General features: G+C 41.6%; 1 protein-coding gene across 5 annotated transcripts; it reads right to left on the reverse strand.

Annotated features, from left to right (window-relative positions):
• Positions 1 to 90: 90 nt before the first annotated feature.
• Positions 91 to 25772, reverse strand: MDH1B (malate dehydrogenase 1B). 5 transcript variants are annotated; one of them, XM_074341000.2, is made up of 11 exons: positions 25540 to 25772; positions 23740 to 23852; positions 20355 to 20489; positions 20012 to 20154; positions 17779 to 18275; positions 13339 to 13480; positions 11785 to 11948; positions 10193 to 10332; positions 9837 to 9888; positions 4950 to 5030; positions 91 to 782 (listed from the first exon to the last, which is right to left on the reverse strand). In XM_074341000.2, the coding sequence occupies exons 1-11, from the start codon at positions 25559 to 25561 to the stop codon at positions 754 to 756; spliced, it is 1518 nt and encodes a 505-aa protein (XP_074197101.2). In that variant the 5' UTR covers positions 25562 to 25772; the 3' UTR covers positions 91 to 753. The 5 variants fall into 5 exon arrangements, with proteins under 5 accessions (XP_074197101.2, XP_019582465.3, XP_019582467.3 ...); XM_019726906.3 differs by lacking the exon at positions 91 to 782 and adding an exon at positions 3412 to 3580 and having other exon boundaries at positions 25540 to 25704; XM_019726908.3 differs by lacking the exons at positions 91 to 782; positions 20355 to 20489 and adding an exon at positions 3412 to 3580 and having other exon boundaries at positions 25540 to 25704.
• Between the last annotated feature and the right edge of the window lie 32 nt (positions 25773 to 25804).

Here is a 25804-nt window from a genome sequence, read left to right on the forward strand (position 1 = left end):
CTTAAACCATGCAATTATATGGTAAAAATATTATGCTTTTCTTTCAACATCTAGACCACTTCTGGTGTCAAGAAACAGAAACTTATTCAATGTAAGCCAAAGTGTGATTTATTATTAGGTAACTATGTCAAGCAAATCCAAGCAAAGACAATGCACACGTAGGTATTATGAAGATGGTGAACCTGACCAGCTCTGAAGACCTCACAGGCAGAACTTTGTGGCCTTCTCTAGTTCACTACCATTACCATCACTCAGACACCAACTTACTCGTCCATTTTTTTCAGTTCAATTTTTTTTGAGAGATCAAGAGACTATCTGATTAGTTCTCCTTGAGTAAGGTGTGTCTCTTTTGGCCCAATCAGTTGAATCCAACGTGGTAAGGAAATCTGAGCAAACCTGGCCACCTAAGCCCATGTCTTAGGTACTGTCTCTCGGAGGAAGCAGGTTCTCTCTGAAGGATGTATGAGCAATGATGCCATAAATGACAAATCTATTTTATTTTAGTTGAAAAATTATCAAGTGACACCAAACCATTTATGAGAAAATGCAATAACAAACATCCATGAGTGGTTACACAAAATAGTTGAACTCTAATGTTTGTGTGTGTGTGCAGTCACTGTAATTTGTCTAGCGTAATATTATCTAAGACTGAAGTGAATCTTTCAAATTATTCTTCCCTAAGTACAGACATGTATGGATTTTTCATATTTATTGTAATACCAAATAATTTTATAGTTGGTCTAATTTGATCTGCTACTGTTCCCCAGTTTTGCCTTCAGAGCCTGTAAAAGGAAGAAAAATGAAAAGATGTAATAATTTAAAAAGCACATTAGTAGAATTTGTTTTTATTATCTTTTCTCTTGCTCCCCTTTCTTTCTGTTGACCAGATTCCTGTATTCAATCTGATTCAATAGCTTAGGGAGTGTGTGTGTGTGTGAAGGGGACCTTGTGAGGGAAATCGAAACACAAGACCATCATTAGACCTTCTACTGTTTCTATGTGCAGGCTCTCTTGGCTTCTTTGCTTCTCACTGAGTTTGTTTGCAGATTTCCTGTCTTGGTTCTGCTTCTCCTGCATGCATCAATTCTAATTCCCCACGGTTAGCCCCACTCCAAAGCCTGTCATACTGTTCATTTTCAGAATGGAAGGTGCAGTGGATTTATTCACGTGAATGAACGTTTAAATAAAAATGTGGAGGCGTGAGCCAATATCCTGATTCGTCCATGACAAAGAAATCTACATCAGCCTGTTTTCATAAAATATTGGGACAGCTCAATTACATATTTTGAAAATCTGGACTCACAGATGTATCTGTGCCCATTTCCTTACTTATTCATTCTGAGGGAAGGATTTGGTTGTCACTGTCATAGACCTGGTTATAAAAATAGAATTAGGTTCTAGGAGAATCAGCAAGCAAGGCTGATCCCTACGGATGTGGGAGGGGGAGGGTTTGAAAAGCACTGTATCACAGGGACACGATCTCATCTACCCAGTTTCATTTACAAAATAAGAAAAGACTAGTTAATGTTTTATGTACCATCTATCATTTACAGGTTCTTGACTGACTGGCTTTTCAGAGTTGGCTTGAGGAATCAGATCTGAAAAATCCACTGCAGTAAGTAGAGAATTAAAAGAACAGATTCTTTAGTATTTAAAGCACACGTAGTTTTGCAGTTATTCTCATTTTCTCCTATCTTGTTTCCACTCCAAATTTCTCTGAATGCCTCACTCTCTTTGGGAGTGGCAAGATGCCAGGTCACTTTTTCATGGAGTCTCAACCCATGACAGTGGCTTATCCACGGCCCCATGGGCAACATGTGCAAGCAGATGTCCAGCATCTTTCTACCATCCTCCCTGTGGAGTCTTGGTCCCCATAATACAGGTCACTAGGCAATTTCTCAGTGCTTGTCAGCTCCCTCCTATTTCAGGTACAGAAGTAGTGAAAAATGGAAACAGTTTAGGTTATTATTATTTTTTGGATATATGATTTTACAGGCAGATTTAGCAAATATATAAGCTTCTATAATATTAACCACATAAATACTAAGTAACAAAATATTTATATTTTACAAATATATACATATACATACACACACATATATATGTGTGTGTATGTATATGTATGTATGTGTAAAATATATAAATGTGTAAAAAATATATAAAAACAATATATATGTATGGAGAGACAGAGACAGAGAGAGAGAAATTCCTAGATTCCCTCCGTTAAAGAGAATTCTAACTCAGGCTTCTTAGTCTCTTCCTCTCCCCCACCTCCTGAGGAAGATCCTGACTTGCCATGTCAGCTATTTGGGGCCGTGTAATGAGGGACTGGAGAAGAAGGGGAAAGGCGGGAAGGGTGAAGACAAGGGGCCAAAGCTGAGATTAGACTATTTGGGGAAAGTGTAAGGTTACGTATGACACAGAAGCAGTCTCGGTATTAAAAAAAAAAAAAAAATTGTGGACATTTTTATCCCTCCTTCAAAATGTTTATGAAGTATAAGAAAAGACACAGTTACTTCAAAATGACTTCAGTTGCTGGGCTGTGTTCTTCTGACCACTATATTCTCTGAGACGGGACAGCATGAGTCATGACTCTTAGCAGAGATTGTAACTTGATTGACTTACCAACTGGCATAACTAGATCTTTTCTCTTTCTCTTGGATTAGATCAGAATACGTGCTACCTTTATGTTCTGAAGCCAAAACTAGATAAAACATGTTGGGTTTAAGTAACAACCTGTGACATATTCTAAGTTGATGTTTTCAAACTTTGTTGACCATGACCCACAGTAAAAAATGCATTTTACATTGTAGCCCAGTACATGACCTTCTGTGCATATAACGAAACAAAGAGTTACACGAAACAATATTTACCCGTTTCCAAACTATTCTTACCATTTCCTTATCTTTTCTACTTTTTTTATTTCTATTCTAGCTCATTAAAAAAAAAATTCTGGTCTCCTTACTTTCCGTTTTATTATCCATTTTATTCTAGGTCAAAGAAAAACGCTAGTTATGAAATTGATTTTATGACCCACTAAATTTTTTCACAACCAACCTAACCCACAATGTGGAAAGTATGTTATATTTGATTCTAATGCTTATTCAACAAATAGCCCCCCAAACAACCTGAAATCAATCCCATTTTTTTCTACTTTATCACCACCAAAGTTCTTTAGGCTGTATGAGATTATAACACAGTAGAGGGTCTAAGAACCTAAATTTTCGATTAACAACTTAAATTGTTCCAATGCAAAGACTCAGGTATGCATACGCTACTACAATTTGGCTTCTCAGCCTCTGTCCTGGAAAGCTGCCAGTCACCTGCTTCATGCCAGAGCTTATAGTGTTCTCAGATCTCTCAGAAGAGCTTTATGCCCTCAGTCCTTTTCTTGAGAATTGCACTAGTATGTGAGTATAATACCACCTGGGGTACCACCTGGGCCACCTGGCATAATACTGCTGCCACCCACATACCTAGGGATAATGTGTATCTCACTGGGCTTCTTAAGCTATCGCTTCTGACTGGGACTGACTTCACCACGCTCTTCTGGATGTGATTTGGGCTGCTTGCTCATCCTCTAGAGAGCCAATGAAGCAGGTTAGTCCTCTAAGCCTGATCCCATCTATTTTATGCTTTGTCTTGCCACCCACATGGCCATATTGCTGAGCTCCCAACCAACCTTTCAGCCAAAACACAGACCCCCTACCTACCTTTTCCAGCTTTACTCATCTGTTTTGGATCCTCTGCTCTTGCCCAGCTACCCGACTCGTTGTCTTCTGAATATAATTTTATACTGCCTCAGGTTCATACTTCTGGTCATGCCTTGATCACCTGACATGCCTCCTTTGCCCATGTTTTTCCTTCTGGTGGGAAACCTTTCACAACCTCTTTCCTACCCAATCTTCCACTTGCACATCTCCTTTCAGTAAATTATATCAGTAATTCCTACTCATTCTTCTGGACTCAGTTCCCATTTCATCCCTTTGTGAAAACTTTTCCTAATACTCCTAGTCTACGTTGGGAGGCCCCCTGGGTGGTCCCATTACACCTCGGGCTTCTCTCTGTCATAACACTTACCTCTCAATAAGGTAGTTATTGATTTGCTTTGCTGTTAGGTTGGTGCAAAAGTAATTGCGGTTTAAAAGGTTAAAAATAATTGCAAAAACCACAATTAATTTTGCACCAACCTAATATTTCCCATGCTAGACGGTGAGCACTTTGAGGGCAAGAATGATGTTTGATTTATATTTATGTGCCTAGCACCTAGAACAAATTCTTTTTTAAAAAATTATGGTAAAAACATATTAACACGAAGTCTACCTGCCGCAACAATTTTTTATTGTACAGTATAGTATTTTAACTATATGCATATTGTTGTACAGTAGATCTCTAGGATTTTTTCATCTTTTGTGCCTAAACTAGCAGTTTCTGAAGAAATGCCCATTCGATGATCTTTAGCCATCTTAGGTGACAACGAGATTTCAAGATACTATTAAATTTTCTCCTTCAAACAATACAAGCATCTTTCCTTGTAAGTATCTAGATTATTAATTATATACATTCTTTCCTTTTGACCCGTTTTGCCCTATTTCACTGTTTTTTAAGCTGTTGCATATCTTGGCACTACCTTTTCATATTTTCATGGCTCCTTTCCCCTAGACATGTTTGTGTGGCCATAACTCCCTACTTGTGTCCCCCAGTGTCTCTTACAGTGCCCAGCATGCAGAAGGTGCTTAATGAATATCTGGTAATTGCCTTCAAAGAGTTTATTAGGTTTTAAATATGATCTTCTTTTTGAGTATAGGATGAGGGTGATGAAGGACTCAACTTCCGTTTTATGGCTAATAGGTGATCAAATTCCTTTGAAATTTAGTGAAAACTTTTTGACATTTATTGTTAAGCCTAGGATGTAAAGGGCATTTCTTTTCTTCAATCGATATACCTACCATCTGAGACTCTTTGATTTTCCTGGTTGTCATTTGTGGTGGGTAAGGTGGTCTTTTCATCCGTTTCGGCTGAGCCATTTTCTAAAAGTCAGAAAATGAAGTATTAAACTTCATTGAAAAGATTAAACAATCCTCATCCATAAATCATCTCATTGATATGCTAATAAGCAGAGATGTCTGTACTCTGCAAATTCTGATTATTTTCAATGCTCTGATCATGGAATCTCTGGAAGCACCGGTGTTTTGGACAAGGTCCAGTGGTGAAAGAGTGAAGATCAATCAACTCTATATATGCTTTGACCCTTGTTAATAAAAACACAGCATAAAATCGGGTAATTTTCTTTTAGAAAACCCTCTGTAATGCAAGTGTTGTGGGAAATTTAGGACGATCAGTCAATGGAGTCAAATGTAGAATGACTGCTTTATAGCCCATTATCATGAAAGGAATTTGGAGCTCTAGTATGCCAAATGCGGGAAACCACATGCAGGGCCTCTAAATTCTGAGAACAAGAGTTTGCCTTAAAACCAGCTGCTCATCAGAATTCTATGCCTGCACCCTCCGCCTATGCTCTGCCTCTGGGCTTTGGTTTGGCCCACTCCTGGTGACTTGCCCTCCAACCAGAACTGAGTCTGAATGCCCAAAGCCTGCCCTTGGCCCACAACTTCTTTCCCTTGTGGTCTCTCTGCCCTTCCTTCCACTTCCCGTACTTTGACCTCCCTAAACTTTCTCTAGTGTGGACTGAGGGCAGTCCTGTCCCCTGACAGGTTCTTTTAATGAGTTAATCCATTCTGAGAGGTAGCAACTGTTTTAATTGGTTGAGATCTATACCATAGTGGTTGTTAAATATTTCCAATTATTACCCCTGCCTGGAGCCTTTTATTTTATTTCTATGTGTCGCTTCCTTCTTTAGCCAATCTAGACCCCTATAGTCAGTGCATCGCTTCATCAGCGTTCTTGCAATTATCCTCAACTTCTTTGCCTCACCTCCTTCCTTCCCAAATGCTATGTCAAATAACAAAACAGTACTCATTTTCCATTTCCATATTCAATGCCAATGACCAAATCACTTTAGCACCCATTTAGGATGCCAGTAAAACAAGAGAAATAGGAGAAAAAAATGTAAGAAAAATAAATACTTTGGGGAAGTAATTGGATATTCCAAATAAAGTCATAATGGAAATACCCAGAATCTTGTAGGAATACAGTGTAATGTTATTTTTATTCTAACTGCATTTATTCTACTAACAGGGGTGGCAGTACATTCCAATAAATCATGCACCTAAGTTTCCACTCCTGGTTCCAGGCAGGGAATCACACAAAAGTACACTGGAGTCACTATAAGTTTAGTTTCTAACTTTCACTGAGCCCTCAGTTCTGAAAAAAAACCCCAAAAAACCAAAAAAAAAGGTCATGTCCATTGTCCTTCTTTCCTTTCCTTTTAATAGTTATTTCAAAACTTCACCTTTCTTTATGACCCTAGTCTTGGGGACCTGGCCTTGCTGCCAATTTTGTTCTGAGTTTCCCCACCCTACATTCTCCTCTGCATCCACACCCATCACCTCTTCCCTTCTCTTGGACCTCAGTAGCAAGACACTTTCTGTTTGAAATGGATCCCATGTTCTAGAGCTTGTTTTCTACGGCCGTCTTTAGGATCTTTCTCCTCATTGCCCTCCATCTTCACCCTGTCCCTCCCCAATGGGAGTTAAACGTTAATATCCAGCCATCCATCGACATCTATCTGTCCACCGATTTATATTTTTGGATGTGTGAAACATGCATGTGGAACACAATTCAAAAGGCTGAGAGACCATGCAGTGAAGAAGTCTTCCTTCCTCATCCACTCACGTCCTTCCCCAGAAGGTCACCATGGTTATCAGCTTTTTCTAATCACTACCAGTTGCTCACTTGGCCTCCAGAGACATGTGTCCATAGCACACCAGACATTTTCACTTAGAATCCTCTCGAAAATCTGCTCCCTCTCCTATATCCCTTAAACCACAGTTTCCTAATCATTTTCATGACTTAGTACACACAGCAAATGACAAGGACAATTGAGGCAACCAGCCGGGGGATTCCAGCTGCCCCAGACTCAGCCCCTGGGGCCCAGGAGATTAAGAGCCCCCCCACACCCAACCCATCTGTGGCTGACTGCTGGGGAAGCTGTCTCAGGGAATGACACAATGACACCAACATACGAGTATGTCCAGATGCCAAAAACATCGGGGCGTTCTTGACTCCCTGAAGCTCTCATTTATCCTCTAGCTCAGATTGGTCAAGTTCTGTCACAATCTAGCCCCTTCTCTACATCTACATGGCCGCTTCTTGATTAAGGCCCTCATCATTTCTCTACCTGCAAAAGAACTGGTCTTATTACTATTTCTGGTCTTTCCCCTCCAATTCATTCTTCCCGTATAAACAGAGCGGCCATTGTAAAATTAGAATCTGCTTCTGTCCCTCCCTTGCCTTAAAGCCTGCATTCGTTTTAACAAGGGAAGTAACCTCTCTGCCTCCAGACCTTCCTCACCTCAAACTTTAGCTTCCCGATAAAACGAATTTGCAGTTCTCTAAAAGTTCTTTGGTACTTCTTTGCCTTCGTATGTGTTGCTCCCTTTTAGATGGAACAACCCTCTCATATAGCTTAGCGAATGCCTTCTTTCCTCGCAGCACTAGGTGTTGATGCAACTTCCTCCAGAAAGCCCATATCAGAATTCCTGCTGGGGGTTCCCGGTGCTCTCACGGCACACAGAACATCCCTCCAGCCCACAGCATTAAACACACCAGCTCTGCAGCCAGGCCGTGGCTGCTGAGGCCAGGGGCCTCCCCTCCCACTCTGCTCCCATTTCTGCCCTCCCCATTCCACAGAATTGTTCTCATCAGAGTCACAAATGACCTCTATATCATACACCGTCAGGGACTTTTCATTTTATTTGTTTCCTCGGCAGCACCTGACCCTGTGGACCAGCCTTCATTCCTGGAATATTCTCTATCGTTAGGTCTTCCATGACATCAGGTTTCAGGGGCTTGCGCTGTCTCTCTGATCGTGCCTTCCTCACAGTCCTCTGTCAGCCGTGCGGGTTCTACTGAACCGCTGAAGGCAAAGCTCCTCCAGGCCTTCTCCTCGCATTCTCTCTAGACAATATCCAGCATGCTCATGGCTTCGTATCTGTTTATGAGGCAACGATTCCCAGTTTGACAGCTGCAGTCCAGATCTTTCTGAGCTCCAGAAAGTATGCAGTTCTCTAGCTGATGTTTCCATTTTAGATATCCCATAGGTACTTCAGAATCAAAATGCAAGAAACTAAACTCATTCTCCTCTGGCGCCGTGCCCTGCCTCTACCACCCAACACACACAGTCTCTTTCCATCTCTTTCTGAAATAATGTTCTATCACTATTTTCCCCTTATCAGTACATCCACTCCATTGCCCAACCAGAAGAAGCCTAAGTCCTCTGTCAATCCCCAGAGCCATTCCATCATCAAGTCTTGAGAATTCCACCTCCTAAATATCTCAAACTTCTACTGCCTCAAGCCTTGCCTGCAATCATCTCTTTCTTGTGTCACTGGACTACCCTCCTGGTACCTGTTTTTCTGCAAGCAGTCTAGCCTTGTTCCAATCTGCTTCCCAAACTAATTGCAAACCTGATCAGTCACTCTCCATCCAGAAGCCTTCCATAACTTGCACATATACTCTTCATGGCTTTGTCTCTCAGCTTCACCTCTTTAGGCCGCGGCCACACAAGCTATTGTCAGTTTTTCAAACCAATTGAGAGAGGTTTCCCTGCATCAGGTTCTGTTCTTTAATCCTCAGGCATAAGTTCACACAGCACAGCACCTTGTACTTCTCATCCCTAAGAGTCACCACAACTGCAGTCACTTGTATGATTTATGATCCCTTGATGGACTCCCAAAAGGGCAAGAACAGGTCTTATTCACCCCATATTTCCAGCTCCTAGCACTGGCTTATAGTTGGTAATCCATAAATATTAGTAAAAGTAAGGAATGCTGTCCTCTCCAAAAGCACTTGACTAAAGCTCTTTGCCTAAATGAATGTATTTATTTCTATGCTTCTATTTCCATATTTAAGGTAAGATTTTCCTTAAGCAAAGGAAAGATGATAGCATTTCCTTATGAGTTGATGATTAGAGAAAATGCCAACAAGAAAAGTAAGCTTATTAAAATTTATTTATTTTTTTAAGCTACCTAAATAAATGTTGTGTTGTGGGGTTGAACTGTTCCCCAGGAGATTATGGTGAAGTCCTAATCCCTGGGACTTGTGGATGGGATCTTATTTGGAAATAGAGTTTTAACAGATATAATCAAGTGAAGATGGGGTCATACTGGATTAGGGTGGACCCAGAATGCAATAACAAGGAGAGATTTGGAAACATAGATACACACACACGTGGAAGACAGACATGTGAAGACAGAGGCAGAGATTGGAATGATGCAGCTACCAGCCAGGAATGCCTCAGATGCTAGAAGAGACAAGGACAGATTATCCCCTAGAGCCTTCCCAGGGACCACGGCCCTGCCCACACTTCAGTTTAGGTGTTCTAGTCTGCAGGACTATGAGAGAATACATTTCTGTTGTTTTAAGTCATCCAGTTTGACATCACCTGTTATGGCAGCCCTAAAGAACTAATACATATGTATTCACAAAATGTATAAGGTCATAGTGTTTCCCCCATGTGATTTCTTTACCATTCCTAGGAGGTGTTTTATTTCCAAGCACACAATGAACTTGTCAGTGTGTTTTGTCAATAATTTAGTTTAAAGGTGATAAAATATGGATTATAGTTATCTATATTAAAATATGACTCAGTTTTAACAAATATTTTAATACTCTTTTAACAGCAGCCCAATAAAACAGCACATCTAAAAGATTACCTGATTGATATGGCTGAAAATTTATCAAGTCTCCCAGCGCAACAAGTTTCTCCTGTTGAAAAATTATATAATCAGAGAATTAAATGGCCACAGCTACTAACTTAATCATTCTTTAATAGAAAAGCACTTTTGATTCTTGAATTTAAAATAACCAACAAATATTTTTAACATACCAAAAATTATATAACTCAATGAGTAGTACTCGTCTGCTTTCTTCCAACTTGTGCTGGCTCCTTATTGTGTTTAGGAAGCAGATTCTAATTGAACCCAAAGAAAACCAGTGTATGCCTTGGCTCAGGGGAATCAGTGTAAAGTCATTATCAAAGTCAGTTGCCTTGTATCTAGTCTGACATTACCTGAACCAGATCACTTGTCATTCTGGTCATTATTTCTTCACTTATTTCAATATCCTCGAGATCTGTAAGAACCACCCAAGTTCCATTCTCAAATTTCACAGGCATAGAAAAGACAATTCCTTCAGGTATACCAAACTGGCCTGCAATGAACAAACACAGAGCAAAACAAAACAGAAGCACTCAGAACAGCAAGTCCTACCCATTGAGCATTGTAGAAAAGAACAGATATACTCGTAGTACATGATTTTTAGTGATAATGGTGGAACTAAGTTTCTGGGAAGCCCTCCGCAGGGAGGCATGAAACACTGACTCTAGAAGTATCGATTGAGCATCTCTCCAAGTTCTGACAATCCCCCCTTCTGTGTTTCTCTCTGAAGAGAGAAATGTTGCTTCTTCTTTACCCTATTTGTCCTGGGCTCAGACTTCCTGCCACAGCCGGGAGGGCTGATGCCGTCTTTGTCTTCCATCTTGTCTGAGTTCCTTTTGGCTGCTTCCCATGGATTTTCCTATCCCCCTTGGGCCCATGACCCCAAGGCCTTTGTCTGTTCTGGCCTTCCACTCTCTAGCCTCCTATGGCGGTCACATAGCTAAGGGATGAGGGCTGGGAAGGGAAAGAGACGGAGCAGGAAAGTTGGTGATTTCCTCACAGCTCCCAGGTCCCGGGTTGGATGTGCTCCGAATCAAAATGATTGCCAGTCCTTATTACCAACAGAGCAACATTCAGATAAAACTGCGCCCCCACTTTTGTGCCTCAATCAAATAAGAAAATTATGCTTGCCATTCTAGTCATCAAAAATGTTGCCGCGAGGGCAAAAAATTGCAGATAGTCAAGAAAGTAGGATCTAAAACACTTTCTTCAGGGGGTGTCCCCCGTCCTCTGTTCACTTTCTGTTTGTTTTCTCTCTAAAGAGCCAGCTTTATTGGTGAACAACACACGAAGGTTTACCTTCGTATACGGTACAGTTTAACTGTGGTATAATGATCACTTGCTCCTCATTCCCAATATCACATTGTTTATTGACGAATTCCTACAGAGAGTAATTAAATTTCCTACAAGGAAAGATAAGGTTTAAAAGGCCGATTTCACTGCAAAGGTAATATACTGATTTGAATTCCCACAAAGGAGATGTTCATACATCTTAATTTCAATGGAATGAGATTCACTGAGTGCCTGCCCACAAAGGAGCAGCAAGAAGACCCCCGGCAAAGCCCTGCCCTCAGGGTACACACACACACACACACACACACACACACACACACGCTAATGGAGGGCACACACACAAGTAATCCTCCCATCCACAAGGAGGCGGTAATACGCTCTCTGACGGAAGAACACAAGGCTATGTGCGCACAGAGACAGAGATTAATTGATTTGGGGAGATTTCCTTGAGCTGCACCACAGCCATAAGAAGAATGGGGAGGATGGTCCCACTAATACCAAAAGGAATACAAGGAACACCATGAGGAAATTGTGAAAATACAGGCAGCTTACGGCCATGTTAAGAGACAGACAGGTGGGGAGTCAGAAGTAGGAACACAAATCATGCATGGAGGGTGTTCAATATCACGAGACGAGAAAGACCCAGGTTTACCTTCACTCAATACTCCTAAGGACACGATCTCCTCAGGCGGTGAACCATGGTACCAGTATTTCAACGTAGTGGCTATACTGTGTGCAGCTAAGATGCCTCCAAATTGTTTTCCCGTGGTGCTCAACTGTTTAAGAGTTGCCACAAAGTCTTCGTTTACCCACTCACTGTAAGGAGAGAAAGAAACGATTTTACAATGGAGGGAGGAATGGAAATGAAAAAGACTGTTCCCTGGGTCAGTGGGTCTAAGTCCAAGTATTTTGTGAACGTCTCCACAAAAGAGGAATGTGACTTCCTCTGTCTTTTCTTCAAGCTTCTTTAATCCCGTAACAAGTGGATTGAAAAGTAACGAAATAGAACAGAAAGGAATCCCAAAGTTTCAAACTAAAAACATGCTAGTATAAATACGGAACACCTAAAAGTGGTCAAAGGATGCAAGAACAATTACTTTTATTACAAAGAATTTATTCTATGTAGATGCTATCTTGGAACCAGTGGAATCCTTCATTTTAAATAAAATAGTATCATAAAACATTGCATTATTCACCTTGACAACTAGGGGAGTAATTATGTTTTATAACCTGAAAGTTTAAAGTCAGGGAATAGTCCTGCTGGACTAGAGCAAGTGCTAAATGCCTGCCCCAGCTAGGCCACCACGATACAGCTCCACTGGCCACTGCCGCTATCCAGCAGGCAGCAAACGTAGAGAATCATGCTCCAATAGGGTGAACCCAGAAACACATGATTTCTATGGATGGACGAAGTTCTTGAGGTCTGAGGAAGGGAAGGAAAGGGAGAGGGAGTGGAAAGAGTTACAAAGTTTTGAAAGATTCTTCAAAGGCACTCACTGCTTTGCCTTTCTCTTCTCTGCCCTATCCTGACAGCATTGACTGTGGCGGGCACGATTCTAAGTGCTTTACTATAGTATTAATCCATTTACTCTTCCCAATGACCCTATAAGGCACATACTACACATACTACCGTACCATTTCCACTTTGCAGATGAAAACACTGAGGCACAGAGAGGTTAAGTAACTTCTCTACAGTCACACAGCTAATAAGTAGCTATGTGAGAATTCCAACCCAGGTGGCTTGGTTCTAGAGACTGCGCTCCTCACCACTTCTTGATTCTGCCTCTCCTGGGACAGAACACCCAGCATGGCCTGGACCTGCTCCCATCTTAATTCTTTGTTCTCGGAAAAGTTTTAACCAATTTCAACCTGAATACATACTCATACCTGTGCCTTTACGTTAAATAAGATTCACTTTACATACGCTTGCTTTAGAGATAACTTTAATGGAATGATCCACTTTAAGGATAATCTGAATTATAAAAATTCATAATTTCAAAACCAAGTAAGTTGGGGGTAGAGACTGACTAGTTGAAATTCTGTGGAACTCTTTCCGTTTCTTCCATAAAGAGCATAAACAAAGATGAGTGTGAACAATGCTAAGTTATTTTTGTACACAGATTTCTAAGATGATTTAAAAGATGGTAACAACTATTAAACATTTATTCAACATTGTTAGTACACGTCACTTAAAAATAGACAGTACCTATCAAAAATCAAGCTTAAAACAGGGCGTGAAAAGTGAGGAGGTCCCCAAATAGCACTCTCATATCTGTAAACCTTGGCTTTTCTCAGATCAACGTAGCTATTTCCACTAATATTACCCCAAATGATCACATCTTTGATGCCTGTGAAGAAAATAAACAAAATTAACAGAATAATGAACGTCATTATAAAAAATTGCCTGCAACCTACTTTTTGTTTGTGTGTTTGTTTTCGGATTGGTCCTTTAGGATAGATCCTAATAATAGAAAACAGATCTAAGTTTATCCCGCCTAAAATTGCACAAATGATGTGGATCATGTTCTTAATCATCAGGGTTTGGCAATCCCCATGAATGCCCTACAAATGTGTGGGCATATACTGAAATCAAGAAATACTGAAATGCTCCCTGAAGAAACTGCTACTGAAAATTAGACCACTGGCATTGGTCCTAAATTCGTTACTCTGCTTGCCTTAAGATAACTTTTTCTCTGCTTTGATTCTGACAAAAAGTCCTTGATTCTAGACTGGAGTAGAAATTTGGGCAAATGACTTAACTTCCTGGGTGGGTTCTGTTTCCTGCAGGATGAAGGTGCTGTAACAAGGGGATCCTGAAGAACATCTTAAGCAACACATCGTTATTGAATTAGCTTCTGTGTGTGAGGCACTTTCAGGTGGCAGGCTTAGAAGAAAGCCAAATCCTTGCAACATTCTGGGGGGGGGGGGGGGAAGGAAGAGTGGGTGAGTGTGGGGACAGAGTCCCAGAGAGTAGTTTCCAGGCTCTTGGCCTCACCTGGAAAGGTGCTGGCTCAGGTAGTAGATGACCATGAGCTGTAACTAGTTGGCCATCAGCTGTAACCAGTTAGCCATTGGTCACTGATATAACTGTCGTGGCTGAGCTAGCAAGCGCAGAGTGCAGCTAGCAAGGGGGGTTGGTTGCTTGGCAGAGAAGTGGTTGGCGGATTGTGCATCGTGTGGCGCCTGCTTCCTGTGTCTCCAACCCAGCCGCCAGCGAGAATATAGTGGTATGACTCCCCTATCTGTGGCTCCATGGGTGTTCCTTTATGGCCTAGCCATGTCCTGTATTCTCGTGTGGGGAGCAGGACCAGAGTCCCTGCATGACAGTGAGAAAACAACTACATACAAAGCGACAGGTACTTTGAAGAAAAATGAGACGATGGGGTTGGGGAGAAATCAAGACTGATATTTAATGTGATTCTATAATTATAAATTTCCTAGGAATATTGTATCCAAAGTGAAAAGTAATTTTATTGATTTATTTATTAAGTTATTTATTTGCTTAAAGACTCAATTTCCTTACAAGGCCACATCACTTCCTGTGGTGAAGATGAACTTTTTTCCTCAAGTAACAGAATATCCTACCGACTTGGCTTAAGTAGAAGGAATTGACTTTTCTCAGATAACAAAAAGTCAAGGTAGGCAGTGACACTGGTGGTTGATCAGCAGCTCAAAGACGTTATTCTCTTGGCATTGCCCTCATGGTCCTAAAACGGCTGCAGCAGCTCCAAGTTTCACACACTCACATAGTTGTGTTCACAAGCAGGCAGTAGGGGAAAGAACAGGACAGAGGCTTTCTCTTTTTCCTTTTCAGGGAGTTAAATATCTTTTCCAAAGGACTTCAAGTAGACTACACCAGTCAGCCACCCCCAGCTGCAAGAGAAGCTGAAACAATGAATGTCTCTGAACCTTTGTGGTAAGAGACAGGCTCGGGGTTGAATGGATCTTGGGTTGTCAATCACCAGTGTCTACCATCTCCTCTGAGATTCTCTCTCTCATCAAAATGACTCATGAAGTAGGAATAGCTGGTACTCCCTCCATCACCCAACTCCCAAGAGAGCTAGTGATGTGTACTTGGGCCCTTCTATTAGCTTCATGTTGTAGGAGGCAAGGGAAAGTGATTGCCTCGTTTGGAGCTCATGGGATCCCACATGGAGAAAATAATTCTCCAGCCCCAAACAAGCGTATGGTAGACATTTGTCTTAAAGTTTAAAGAAGCCTTTTAATCTCACTGGGTATCATTTTTCTTATCAGCTTTAAGGCCCTTTCTAGCTCGAATGCCCTAAATTACGCTAGAGAGAAGGACAGTGGACATCTGCTGTTTTCTCCTTCCAGCATCTCTTCCTACCTTGTTTTCGTTACTAGCATCCTGGTTTTTATTTCAATAACTATTGTTCCCCACGTTCTGTCAATATGATTTGGGTGGGGCTGTCCTCACCCCACAGCTCTATCAGTAGGCATGAGACCCAGATTCCAGAGTCCTGGCCACAATGATTGATTCAAAGATGGGCATGTGGTCCAGGCATGGCCAATCAGGGATTATCCTGCTACTTCAAAGAATCGAGAGAGAAAGCCCAATTTCAACTGGGGTAGCTAAGCTATAAACAAATAAGTTTGGGGATGCCAGTGGCCATTTTGCCACGTCTTAGAGAGCCTGCTTGTGAATCAAACAAATGCTGAGGAAAGCAGAGCTGAGCGATAGGCCAAGAGAGAACACAAGCTGGTCCTGACATCAGCATTCAAGCCCCAGCATCCAGCTGCATCTGAACTAAGAACTACCTCCTCTGCTTTTCAGTTATGTGAGAGTTCTCTATTGCACTCCAGTCACTTTGAGGGGACGTTCTGTCACTTGCAACAGAAAGTCCCAGTTAAGCTAAAGCACATGGTCTGAGACACCGAGTTATGTGTGAACCAAACTCAGGACATCCTGAAAAGGTTTGCTACTCTCTTGGCATCTGTAATTCTCCCTGAATGATTCTCCTTGATACTGTGTTTCCCCGAAAATAAGACCTAGCCGGAAAATCGAAAATCAGCTGTAATGTGTCTTTTGGAGCAAAATTAATATAAGACCTGGTGTCATGTTATGTTATGTTATGTTATGTTATGTTATGTTATGTTATATTTATTATGTTATATTATACTGGGTCTTATATGATAGTAAAATAAGACTGGGTCTTATATTAATTTTTGCTCCAAAAGACACATTACAGCTGATTGTCCAGCCAGGTCTTATTTTTAGGGAAACACGGTGGTTTTTCTATTTCATGTCATTACGTTCAAGTCTGTCTCTGTTGCTGAGTCTCTTCTTGTTGCTCCAATTCTACTTTGACTACTGTCCCTCTAATGTCTTTTCTTTTCCCAATTTTTCTTCATTTTTCTTTTATCCCCGCTTCTTATATGCTTATTGTCTTTGAGTACTGCAGGGCTTAGAATTTATGGCACCAGCAGACCCACAGGAGAGCAGCTTTCTGGTTGCAAGCCCCAGCCATCCTGCACCTTGTTTTAAATTTTGTAGCACTGCCTCTTCTTGACACTTTCATCAGTGTATCATAGATCTTGTGTATAAATCAGTGTCTACACATATGAATATAAGGTGGACAGCAGGAGATACAATGATTTGAAAATCTTTTCCTCTCCTACTGAAAAATTTTAGTATCAGTTTGGCTGAGAGGTATGCACTGACCTGGTGCTAAGACGCTGAATGAAGATTTGTATGCCAGAATACCAGGCGTTATGGTTTTGGGGCTTCCCTGTAAGGAATGGGTAATACAGCCCTTGCTTTCATGTGTTAGGTGCTCATGAAGTCTTTCATAGCCCCATTCAGAGCGTTCTAGGCTCCCAGTTCATTGTCTTCCCGATAACTATGAGGCCGGACAGATGGCCTTGCACCTCCCGTTCTCAATAGACTCCGTTGTGCCTGCTCCATCTAAGAGCACAAAGAGCCACAAATTGTGATGTATGACAAGTATTTTTAAACATAGCACTCCCTTTTTAAATATAACAACCCATTTTCTGACCTAGTCTCATTCTCACGTGATTCTGATGTCTAGCAGCTCAAAGATTCGTCAGAGGAGAAACTGACCAGGTAGCATCATCCCAGTGACAAGTGTACTATCCTTGCCAACGTTTACCATGTGCCAGGCATTCTAAGCACTTTAGAAATATTATCTCACTGGATCCTCGCATCGATTCTAGGAGGTCGGTAGTATTATCATCCTCATTTTACAGATGAGGAAACTGAGGCACAGCAAGGTTAAGTGATTGCCCCAGGTGGGAAGCGGGGTGCAGCCACCTGAACATAGCCTGATTATTGTTTAAAAAGCACTGATTACCTCAGCTGACTGTTATCTGGAAAAAAAAATGGAGTCCTGGGTTTCAAATTATTACTTGAAAATGTAAATCTTATGATAGTAAATATGTGCTTCTTAATTTTTATGGCGATGGACAAAATCAGTCATGGAAGCCAGTTTAAAAAAACAATGTTTGCACAGTAGTCAAGTCACACAAGAAGCTCTTTGTATCTGCTTCACACTTCCTATTCCCCATATCCCGAAAGGTTCTTCCTATCTGCTTTGCAATCACGTTGTTTAAAAACAAACAAACAAACAAACAAACAAACACACAAACAAACAAACAGTTCACTCACAGGAAGGGGTTGTCTTCAGTTTTCTGGCCAGGGCAGCTTTGGCTTCTCCTTCCACCCCCAGCGCCACAGCGATAACATTGCGCGCGATGCTTGGGGCGTATCTCATAAGCAACGCCGCTTTGAGATTGACGAAAGTTTTCCCTCCGACAAGAACTCGGACAGAGTCGTGAGCATTCTTCTCGATCAGGTATCCGTAGAGCCTGCACAGAGGGACCCGGCTCCGGAGGCAGTCTTCTAACGCGTACACCTCCCTGTCCGTGGGGTCGTCCAGGATGATGACGACGTGGGCCTGGCGGAAGGCCTCCTCCACTCTAGTGCAGACCGAGACGCTCCGGAGGAAGGGCGACACCAGGTCCCATGTCTCCGTCTCAAGGATTTTGAGATGCTCTTCTGCCTGCTTGTTGTCAAATAGAGTTATGCTAATTTCCGTGTGCATTCCAAACACTTCGCCGCTGGTCAGTATGGGAATTAAGTTGTAGCAGGCAGGAGCCGACGCACTAAGGACAATGCAAAGCCAGATGATGAATGGTTACATCTTTTGTCCCTTTTAAGCCTTTATTTTCAATAGACATTTCTGTATGTGCATTAATAGGGTGATTTCATGTTTTAAATAGGCATACACAGCTGCAACTTTTTCCCCATCTTTTGCACATGCTGTTGTTTCTTTTTTTTTTTTAATTTAGCTTTATTGAGGTATAATTGATAAAATTGTGAGACATTTAAAGTGTACAATTTGATGTATGTATATATTGTGAAAGGATTCCCCCATCAACTTAATTAACAGGTTCATCACCTCACATATTTACTTTTTTTTTCTTTGATGAGAACACTTAATTTTTAAGGCTAAAAGTCAAAAGTAGAACAAAAACTTCTCACTACTAACCCCTTGCTCTGGCCATCTGGCCATAATAATCCCCAAATAAGAAACGTACCTGTTTATAAGGCTTTTCAAATAAATCGGAAATATGCAGAGAGCAAAATGTCAAAGAACTGTGTCACGCTACTCTAAGTACATGTTTATGTTCTCTCCAGGAAGGTAAATAACAAGCTAAATTTAACCACAGCTCTTTTCTATTTTATACCTTTATCCACGAAACAATGACATTTTTTGGAAAGGGCTAATCTTTTCCAAATCCTTACTATGAAACCTAGATCAATACGGTCTATCAGCATCAGTATCTGTACCCATCACGCAGGTATTTGTGCACTCTATGTATTGTTTGCTATCAGCTGAGAGTCGTAGTGACTCCTGAAGGGAGTTTGGAAATGCATCTGGGCATTTTGGGTTTCCACAGTGGGTTTGGGGAGGGGTACCATGGGGGTTTCAACAGTACCTGCACCATTTTAATCCTTTAAAATACCTAAAGCAGATGTAATATTTATGAAATCTGGGTGTTAGTTTCATGTCAGTTCATTACATCATTCTCAGTTCTTTTCTGTATTTGAAATATTTCATATTAATTTTTAAAATGGGCATCTCTATTAGGATACGTGCACGTGTAGTGAGAAGGGCAGTATGAGAGACAGACTGAGGGGTGAGGAAAGGAAAGGGGGAGGGAGAGAGAGAGCAAGATGAACAGCAAGAGAGACAAAGAGAGAGACGGTACTGAGATAGAGAAAAAGTGACGACAAAGACTACAAGTGCTGAGGACTGAGAAAAATGAGGAACAAAAGTGAGAAGGAGAAAAAGAAAGGAGCAGCAGTGGGGGTGGGGGTGGGGAGTTCGGGACACAGAGACCGCGTAAGGAAGAGTGAAGACAGCTCTAGCAAGTGGGAGAGAGAGGGCGATAGTCAGCGAGATGGGATGGGGGTGGGAAGAGGGGAAAGTAAGCAACGAAGACAGAAGAAAGGACAGCAAGGCAAAGAGCAAGATAAGTGCAAGAATGAGAGCAAGAGACGGCATGAGAGCCACAAAATGAGGGACGAGAGCTGGAGACAGAGTTATCAAAGTAAATAGCTGTGCTAGCAAGTTGCTCTTAGATTTAATATGTATGTCTATATATGCATACACATATATACACATATTAAATCTATATATGATCTAAAGTTCACACATGGCTCTATTGGGAGATACATATATACAGGTATATGCATAGATATATGTATATATATATACATACAAATCTCAAACTTGACATTCAAATATTCTTCCATTATGAAGTTAATCTCACATCATCCTCCTTTCTCAATATAAAAAGGCAATCTCGTGAATCCTGGGGTTTGACTGTCCCACCTGGTGATCCAGACCTGCAAAGGGTCGATGAGACTTTTCAGGGCTTCTTTCTCCAGTTCCTTTTCTATATGTGAACCCAGGTTCTCTTGAGCAATTACCTTCATCAGCTCAGTCGTCATACTAGAAGTGACACCATAGTAAAGCTACACATTGGAAAAGAAAAAGTCAACATCAGAAAAAACGTAACTAGCCGACAAGGGCTATAATGGAAAGTTCTTGGTTAAAGCCAGAATGGACTAAAAGAGAGCCGAGAGAATGCCATAGAAAGTGAGACATTTGAAAAATCAAATAATGTGAAGGAATGATAATGTTTTGAAAGGATAAATCAGCTTAATTTATATACCTGGGCATGCTCCAGGAATTCATTATATCCTCCCAAGAGCAAACCCTTTCCTCCACGATCCAACAGCTCTCTCCAAATGATAGGGGAATCTTCATGACTCCATTTATTCTTTTCACACAAATCTTTCAGCCACTCCTATCAAATGATATTACAAGTGAAGTCACATTTAAATCTGTCTCAGAATTCAATGCTTTAGAATTCAAACTATAAAATACTAGCCTGTTTTATACTACTACTGTGTATACATAAAATTTAGATATCTAAACTGTAAAATGTAAATATAGAAAATAGTGATGAATTAAATAACAAATTAATTAAATAAGAAAGAATATTCTAAAAATTCATAACGAAATGAAGTTACTGAAAGTTGCTCTCTTTGCTGAGGAGACATGGAGAACAAGTGTTTAGTTTAAAGAGAAGCCACATCTTCCAACTCAACTGATTTCAGAAAAATTCAACTGATTTTTCGCTTGTCTTCTATGAGATATTTCCAGTCTTAGGGCCATAAAAATTTGATATTGCTTTCCAAATCTGTGAGTATAGTTTATATTGTTCAGATTAAATTAAGGAGCTAAAAGGTATCTGGGGATTTCTGATAGTATGTATCAGAAAAAGCTCAAATCATCACCTGGTTTATGTAGACCAGGCCTTCCAATGGCAGAGGTGAGTAGAGACAGACAGCAACGTTCTTGCAGGTAAAGTACATGACAGCCTTCTTATCTTTGGAGGCATGTGTAATGAGGCTACCTTACAAATAAAATCTCAGAGACAGATTTCTCTGCTGATGTTGAAATTTCTCTGCCTTTATTCCACCTTAAAGAAAACAGTGGTGCTGTGAAGATCCCACGACCATCCCTCTAGTCACAACGTAGCCCGACCAGTAAAGTGCTGAGCTTATGAAAGAAAGGATCTACCCCAAAGACCTTGATCACCAAGCAGGGCATGTTGATGTCCTGGCAAGAGCTGGGAGAGTACGGGTAGGAATGGCCCCTGAGGGTGCCGAATCAAGAGTGCAATGTACATCTGGCCAGGGAGAATTTATCAATATGAATGAATCACTGTTCTGCAATTCAAGAGTGTACACCCTGGCCACGACTCAGAAGACAGTCACATCTGTAACATGCTGCTAGGATGGCTCTCGGAAGCTTGGAGAAAGTAATGGCTCACCTGAAATGAAGCAGAAGTGCCAGAACAGCCATGGGAGGCAGTGGAAGAAGGCATGAAAAAGCTTAGAAAAGTGGCTGTCCATTCTAGGCCAGGGCTGCTAAAGGACATGCTGCTACAGAGCTGGACTCCATGGCCACTGGGATGATTGAATCTTGAAATAAAAGAGGCCAGGGAACAGTTCCCACCAGAGATGATCTATTGTGAAAGAAGCACTAAATAACCCAGCAGTAAGATAACTTAGACAGCTGAAGGCATAATGCACTCATGAAAGAAAGAGGTTACACAATGGCCCTAGAGAACAATCTACTGCTCACCAAAGCTCATGTAGCAATTGCTGCTGCTAAATGTCCTGTGTTCACAACAGAGACCAGAGCTCTCCCGGATAATGGCAGATCCCTTGAAGACACTAAGTTGCCTCTTGATGGCAAGTTAATTCTATTGGATCCCTTCCACACTGGAAAGGGCAGTGTGGAAGGGATCTAATGTAATCAACTTGATTCATCAACGTATGTTTTGGGCAAAGAGTTATCATCCCTGCTCATAGGGCTTTGGCCAGCACCCTGTTTAAGAGCTTATACAGTGTTTAACCTACCAACATGGGATCCTGCATAACATCACTTCGAACCAATGGACCCACTTTAAAGTAAAAAACATGTGGCATTGGGCACTTAACCAAGGGACTCACTGGCCTGATCATACATCACACCACCTAACAGCCTGGTAGAGGGATAGAACAGCCCACTGAAGTTGCAGGCACGAGCTTGGAGACTGATACCTTGCAAGGATGGGGCACCATCTTTCAGGACGCAATAAACACCACAAGTCAATACTATAGTGTTTTGCCCCATAGGTGGAATGCATGAATCCAGGAACCAAAGGGTAGAATTAAGAGTGACACTGCTTACCATCACTTCCAGTCACCCATGTGGGGAATTTGTGTTTCCCAAACCCACTGGCCCTAGAAAATGTGGCCTCTAAATCCCAGGGTGTCCGTGCTTCTATCAGGAAGAGTCCCATTAAACTTTAAGCTATGGCTGCCACCTGGTTACTTTGAGCTCCTGTGCCAAAGAGACCAGAAGGCAAGGAAAGGAGTTACCATCCTGGAAGGGATAATTGGCCCTGATGACAGGGGCATGGAGGGCAGCTATTACCCAATGTGGGCAGGAAAGAGTATTTGTGTAGCTGATCCACGGGGACATCTTTGCTCAATTTTGACAGCAAATGGACAAGTGCAGCAGTCAACTCCTGAAAAGGGAATGGAGACTGGGGTTCAGGCCCCGTAAGGATACAGGTGTCGGTCACCACACCTAAGGCACCTGTCCAACAGATGGTGAGGGGAATCTATAATGGAGAGTAGATAAGAAAGGTGATGTGTGTCAGTTAGGATCCTGAAACTGTGAAGTATATTTCATTTGACTAGCATTTCTCTTGTAAAGTTTCCTTAGGGAGAGATGCCAACCAGAATCCTGGAAAAGCTGTTCCCAGATGGTGTGAACTTATTACATAGAGCATGTGGATCCAGGGCACTCACTCCCTTGGCCACCAGGTGTATGGGCTGCTGATGGCTCAGTGCTGAGTTTCCCTTCAATTCCCTTGCCTAAGGTTAAATCCCTTTCTGGGGCCACTGTTAGCTGGAGGGGTACAAAACCCAGCCCCCTTGCCTGTATTTGGGATATCTCTGAAGTGCCATCCCAGCTTCAGAGTTCCCTGTATGATCGCCTTCTGTTGCAGCTGGATGGCCATTTAACTTCTCCCACTGCCCAATCCTGCTGCCCTCATTCCTACCCAGGATGTTGTTCCCAAGAGCACCCCCTCAGTAAAGGAAACTTCCTTCACTCAAGTCTCTGTTTCAGTCTGTTTCTGGGAAAACCCAGTCCCAAAGAAGGGTATTTCAAATAAATAAGTGCCGCATGTCATTAGAAATCAATGTGAAGGAGAACAAAAAGTTAAAATGTGCAATATAAGTTACCTGGATTCTTGCGAGAGAAAATCAGCCAAATTTATTCTACTTATTGGTTAGGGTCTCATTTGTTCTACTAGGTATTAGGAGAAAAAATAATGTTTTGAGACTGATAAGTGAGGATTTATTAGTAGTAAAATATCAGTGGTACATGAGCATTTATTACTGGAAGCCTATCTGATACACTAGCTAATATTAATCAAATTAGAACAGAATTTTGTGCATGTGTAAGTTCAACAAATAGTAAAGGCTTCTTACCTCCCAAACATGAGGATGTTGTGTAATTTTAAATATCTGAAAATCAGGAAGATTCTTCTGTAAATAATCTGCCAGAACTTCTGCTTTAGCATAAAATGGGCAATCTGCTCTACCTGAAAGAGTTCAAATTAGCAATGTTTTCTGTCATCATACAGAAATTATCATGTAGTCACAAGTATTTGCTATATAATTACAGGATTAATCATACAGTTATATTTTATAACAGTTACTATAGTATAAACTTCCACTACATAAACTTTTGATTTTTATTATATTGATAAAAATAAAATAAATTTCAGAGGAGGCCAGAATTTTAAGTAATAAAATGTGGAAAGGAAAAAAAGACTATTGAATCTTCACTCTCCTCCCGGACTATGTTAGACCTCACTTCCTCTACGAGGCTTCCATGCTACTAATGAAGCATGAACTACTAACAATGAACTATTCATTAGTAGCCATGAAAAGGCAAAGTGTGACATGAGTATGTACTTTGAATAAAGTCTAAAATACTGAATACGGCTAACAAGAATCTGTTATTTAACCCTGGCTTCAGCCTATGCTACTCCCTTCCTTGTACTTTTTGCTCCAATCCTACTTAACCTATTTCAGTTTTCTACTTATTGTATACTCTCAATCATCATTAAGCTAGCTCTCCTCATTCCACACCTCTTTCTACTCCTCATACCTAAATTACTCTCCTTCTTATTTCCTCTCTGCTAGGTAACTCTTTGTCATCTTTCAGGTCCTTGCTTAAAGATCGCTCCATCTACGAAGCCCTTACCTGACTAAATAAAGTCCCCTGCCACTGACAGCGTTCCTATAGAACCCTGCCCTGACACTGCCACACATACAGCATTCTTTGTTAAGTTTGTTTACCACTCTCTTCCCAGCATTTGGTCAGTCAGTGCTCAAAAATATTCTTCTGAGTGAATAAAGAAGCAAAAAAACAAACAAACAAAAAAAACAGATTTAAGGCAGATGGGAGATGTCAATTGTGTTACTGCATCAAAGAGGTTAAATATAAGAGTGGGTAGCTTCTGCAAAAGTCATTGGTGACCTTGGTGAGGGCCATTTCAAAAAGGAGACAGATTGAGTGGAAGAAGAACCTGGAGATAGAAGGGCAGCCCACTTTTAAGAAACTCGCTGAGAAGGGAAGGAGGCAGGTACAATAGTTGTAGTAAAAGCCTCTTCCGTGCTTTTCTGGAGGCCAGTGGTCATTTCCAGTCCTTCTCCATGGCGGACAAGGTGCAAACCCATTAAGGATACTCTCCTGCTTTAAAATACTTAATGACTCCTTATTGCTTTCGAGATACAGTTCAAACACCTTTACTTGGTGCACTCGAGGTGCAAGGATCTGGCTCCAGCTCCGCTCCCCAGGTTAAGTCACTTCCTCCATCTCCAGATCATTAGGCCATAAGACTCATATGTAGCCTCTGTGCCTTTATCTGGAATGGCCTATCACAAACTTTCACAAATCAGGTCCTGTAAACACCTCTCAGAGCCCAGGGCACACTATTAAAATTACTTGTTTACACGCTTCTGCACCCTACGAGACTGGAAGCTCCTCGAAGGCAGGGATGTGTTTTTCCTCTCACTGTAGCCCCAGTGTCCAGCAGTGCTTCGCACAGGGGCACTGCCCAGTAAACGTCTTGAATGCATGCATAAGAAAGCCTGAGGGGGTCCATATTGAGGCGGGAGTTGCTAGAACAGAAGCCAGTTAAGATCACTGAAAAACAGTCATAGGAGGCCAGCAGTTGTCGGTGTTTTGAGCGATCTGCGGGCGGAGGCGGGGATACTTACCCGCAAGCACGAATTTGGCCATGGTGAGACCGTGAACCCCCTAGGCTGGAACCAACGGCGACTCCGGTTTCCTAGCAACCGCGACGCCAAGGGGATGGCGCAGGCGCTCTCTGTAGCTGAGCGCGGGGGTCTGTCGCCCGGCAGGAGCGGTTAGGTGTCGGGGTACACGATCATACATTGCCTTTAAAAGCTCTGCGGTCTACCCCGTTCCTATCCCCGCACATAAGAAAACTAATCATTCTCTTCCGTAGGCTTTTTTTTTCCT

Source organism: Rhinolophus sinicus, chromosome 17 (assembly GCF_057876585.1).
Source record: "Rhinolophus sinicus isolate RSI-liver-muscle chromosome 17, RSI-T2T, whole genome shotgun sequence".
Taxonomy (NCBI): domain Eukaryota; kingdom Metazoa; phylum Chordata; class Mammalia; order Chiroptera; family Rhinolophidae; genus Rhinolophus; species Rhinolophus sinicus.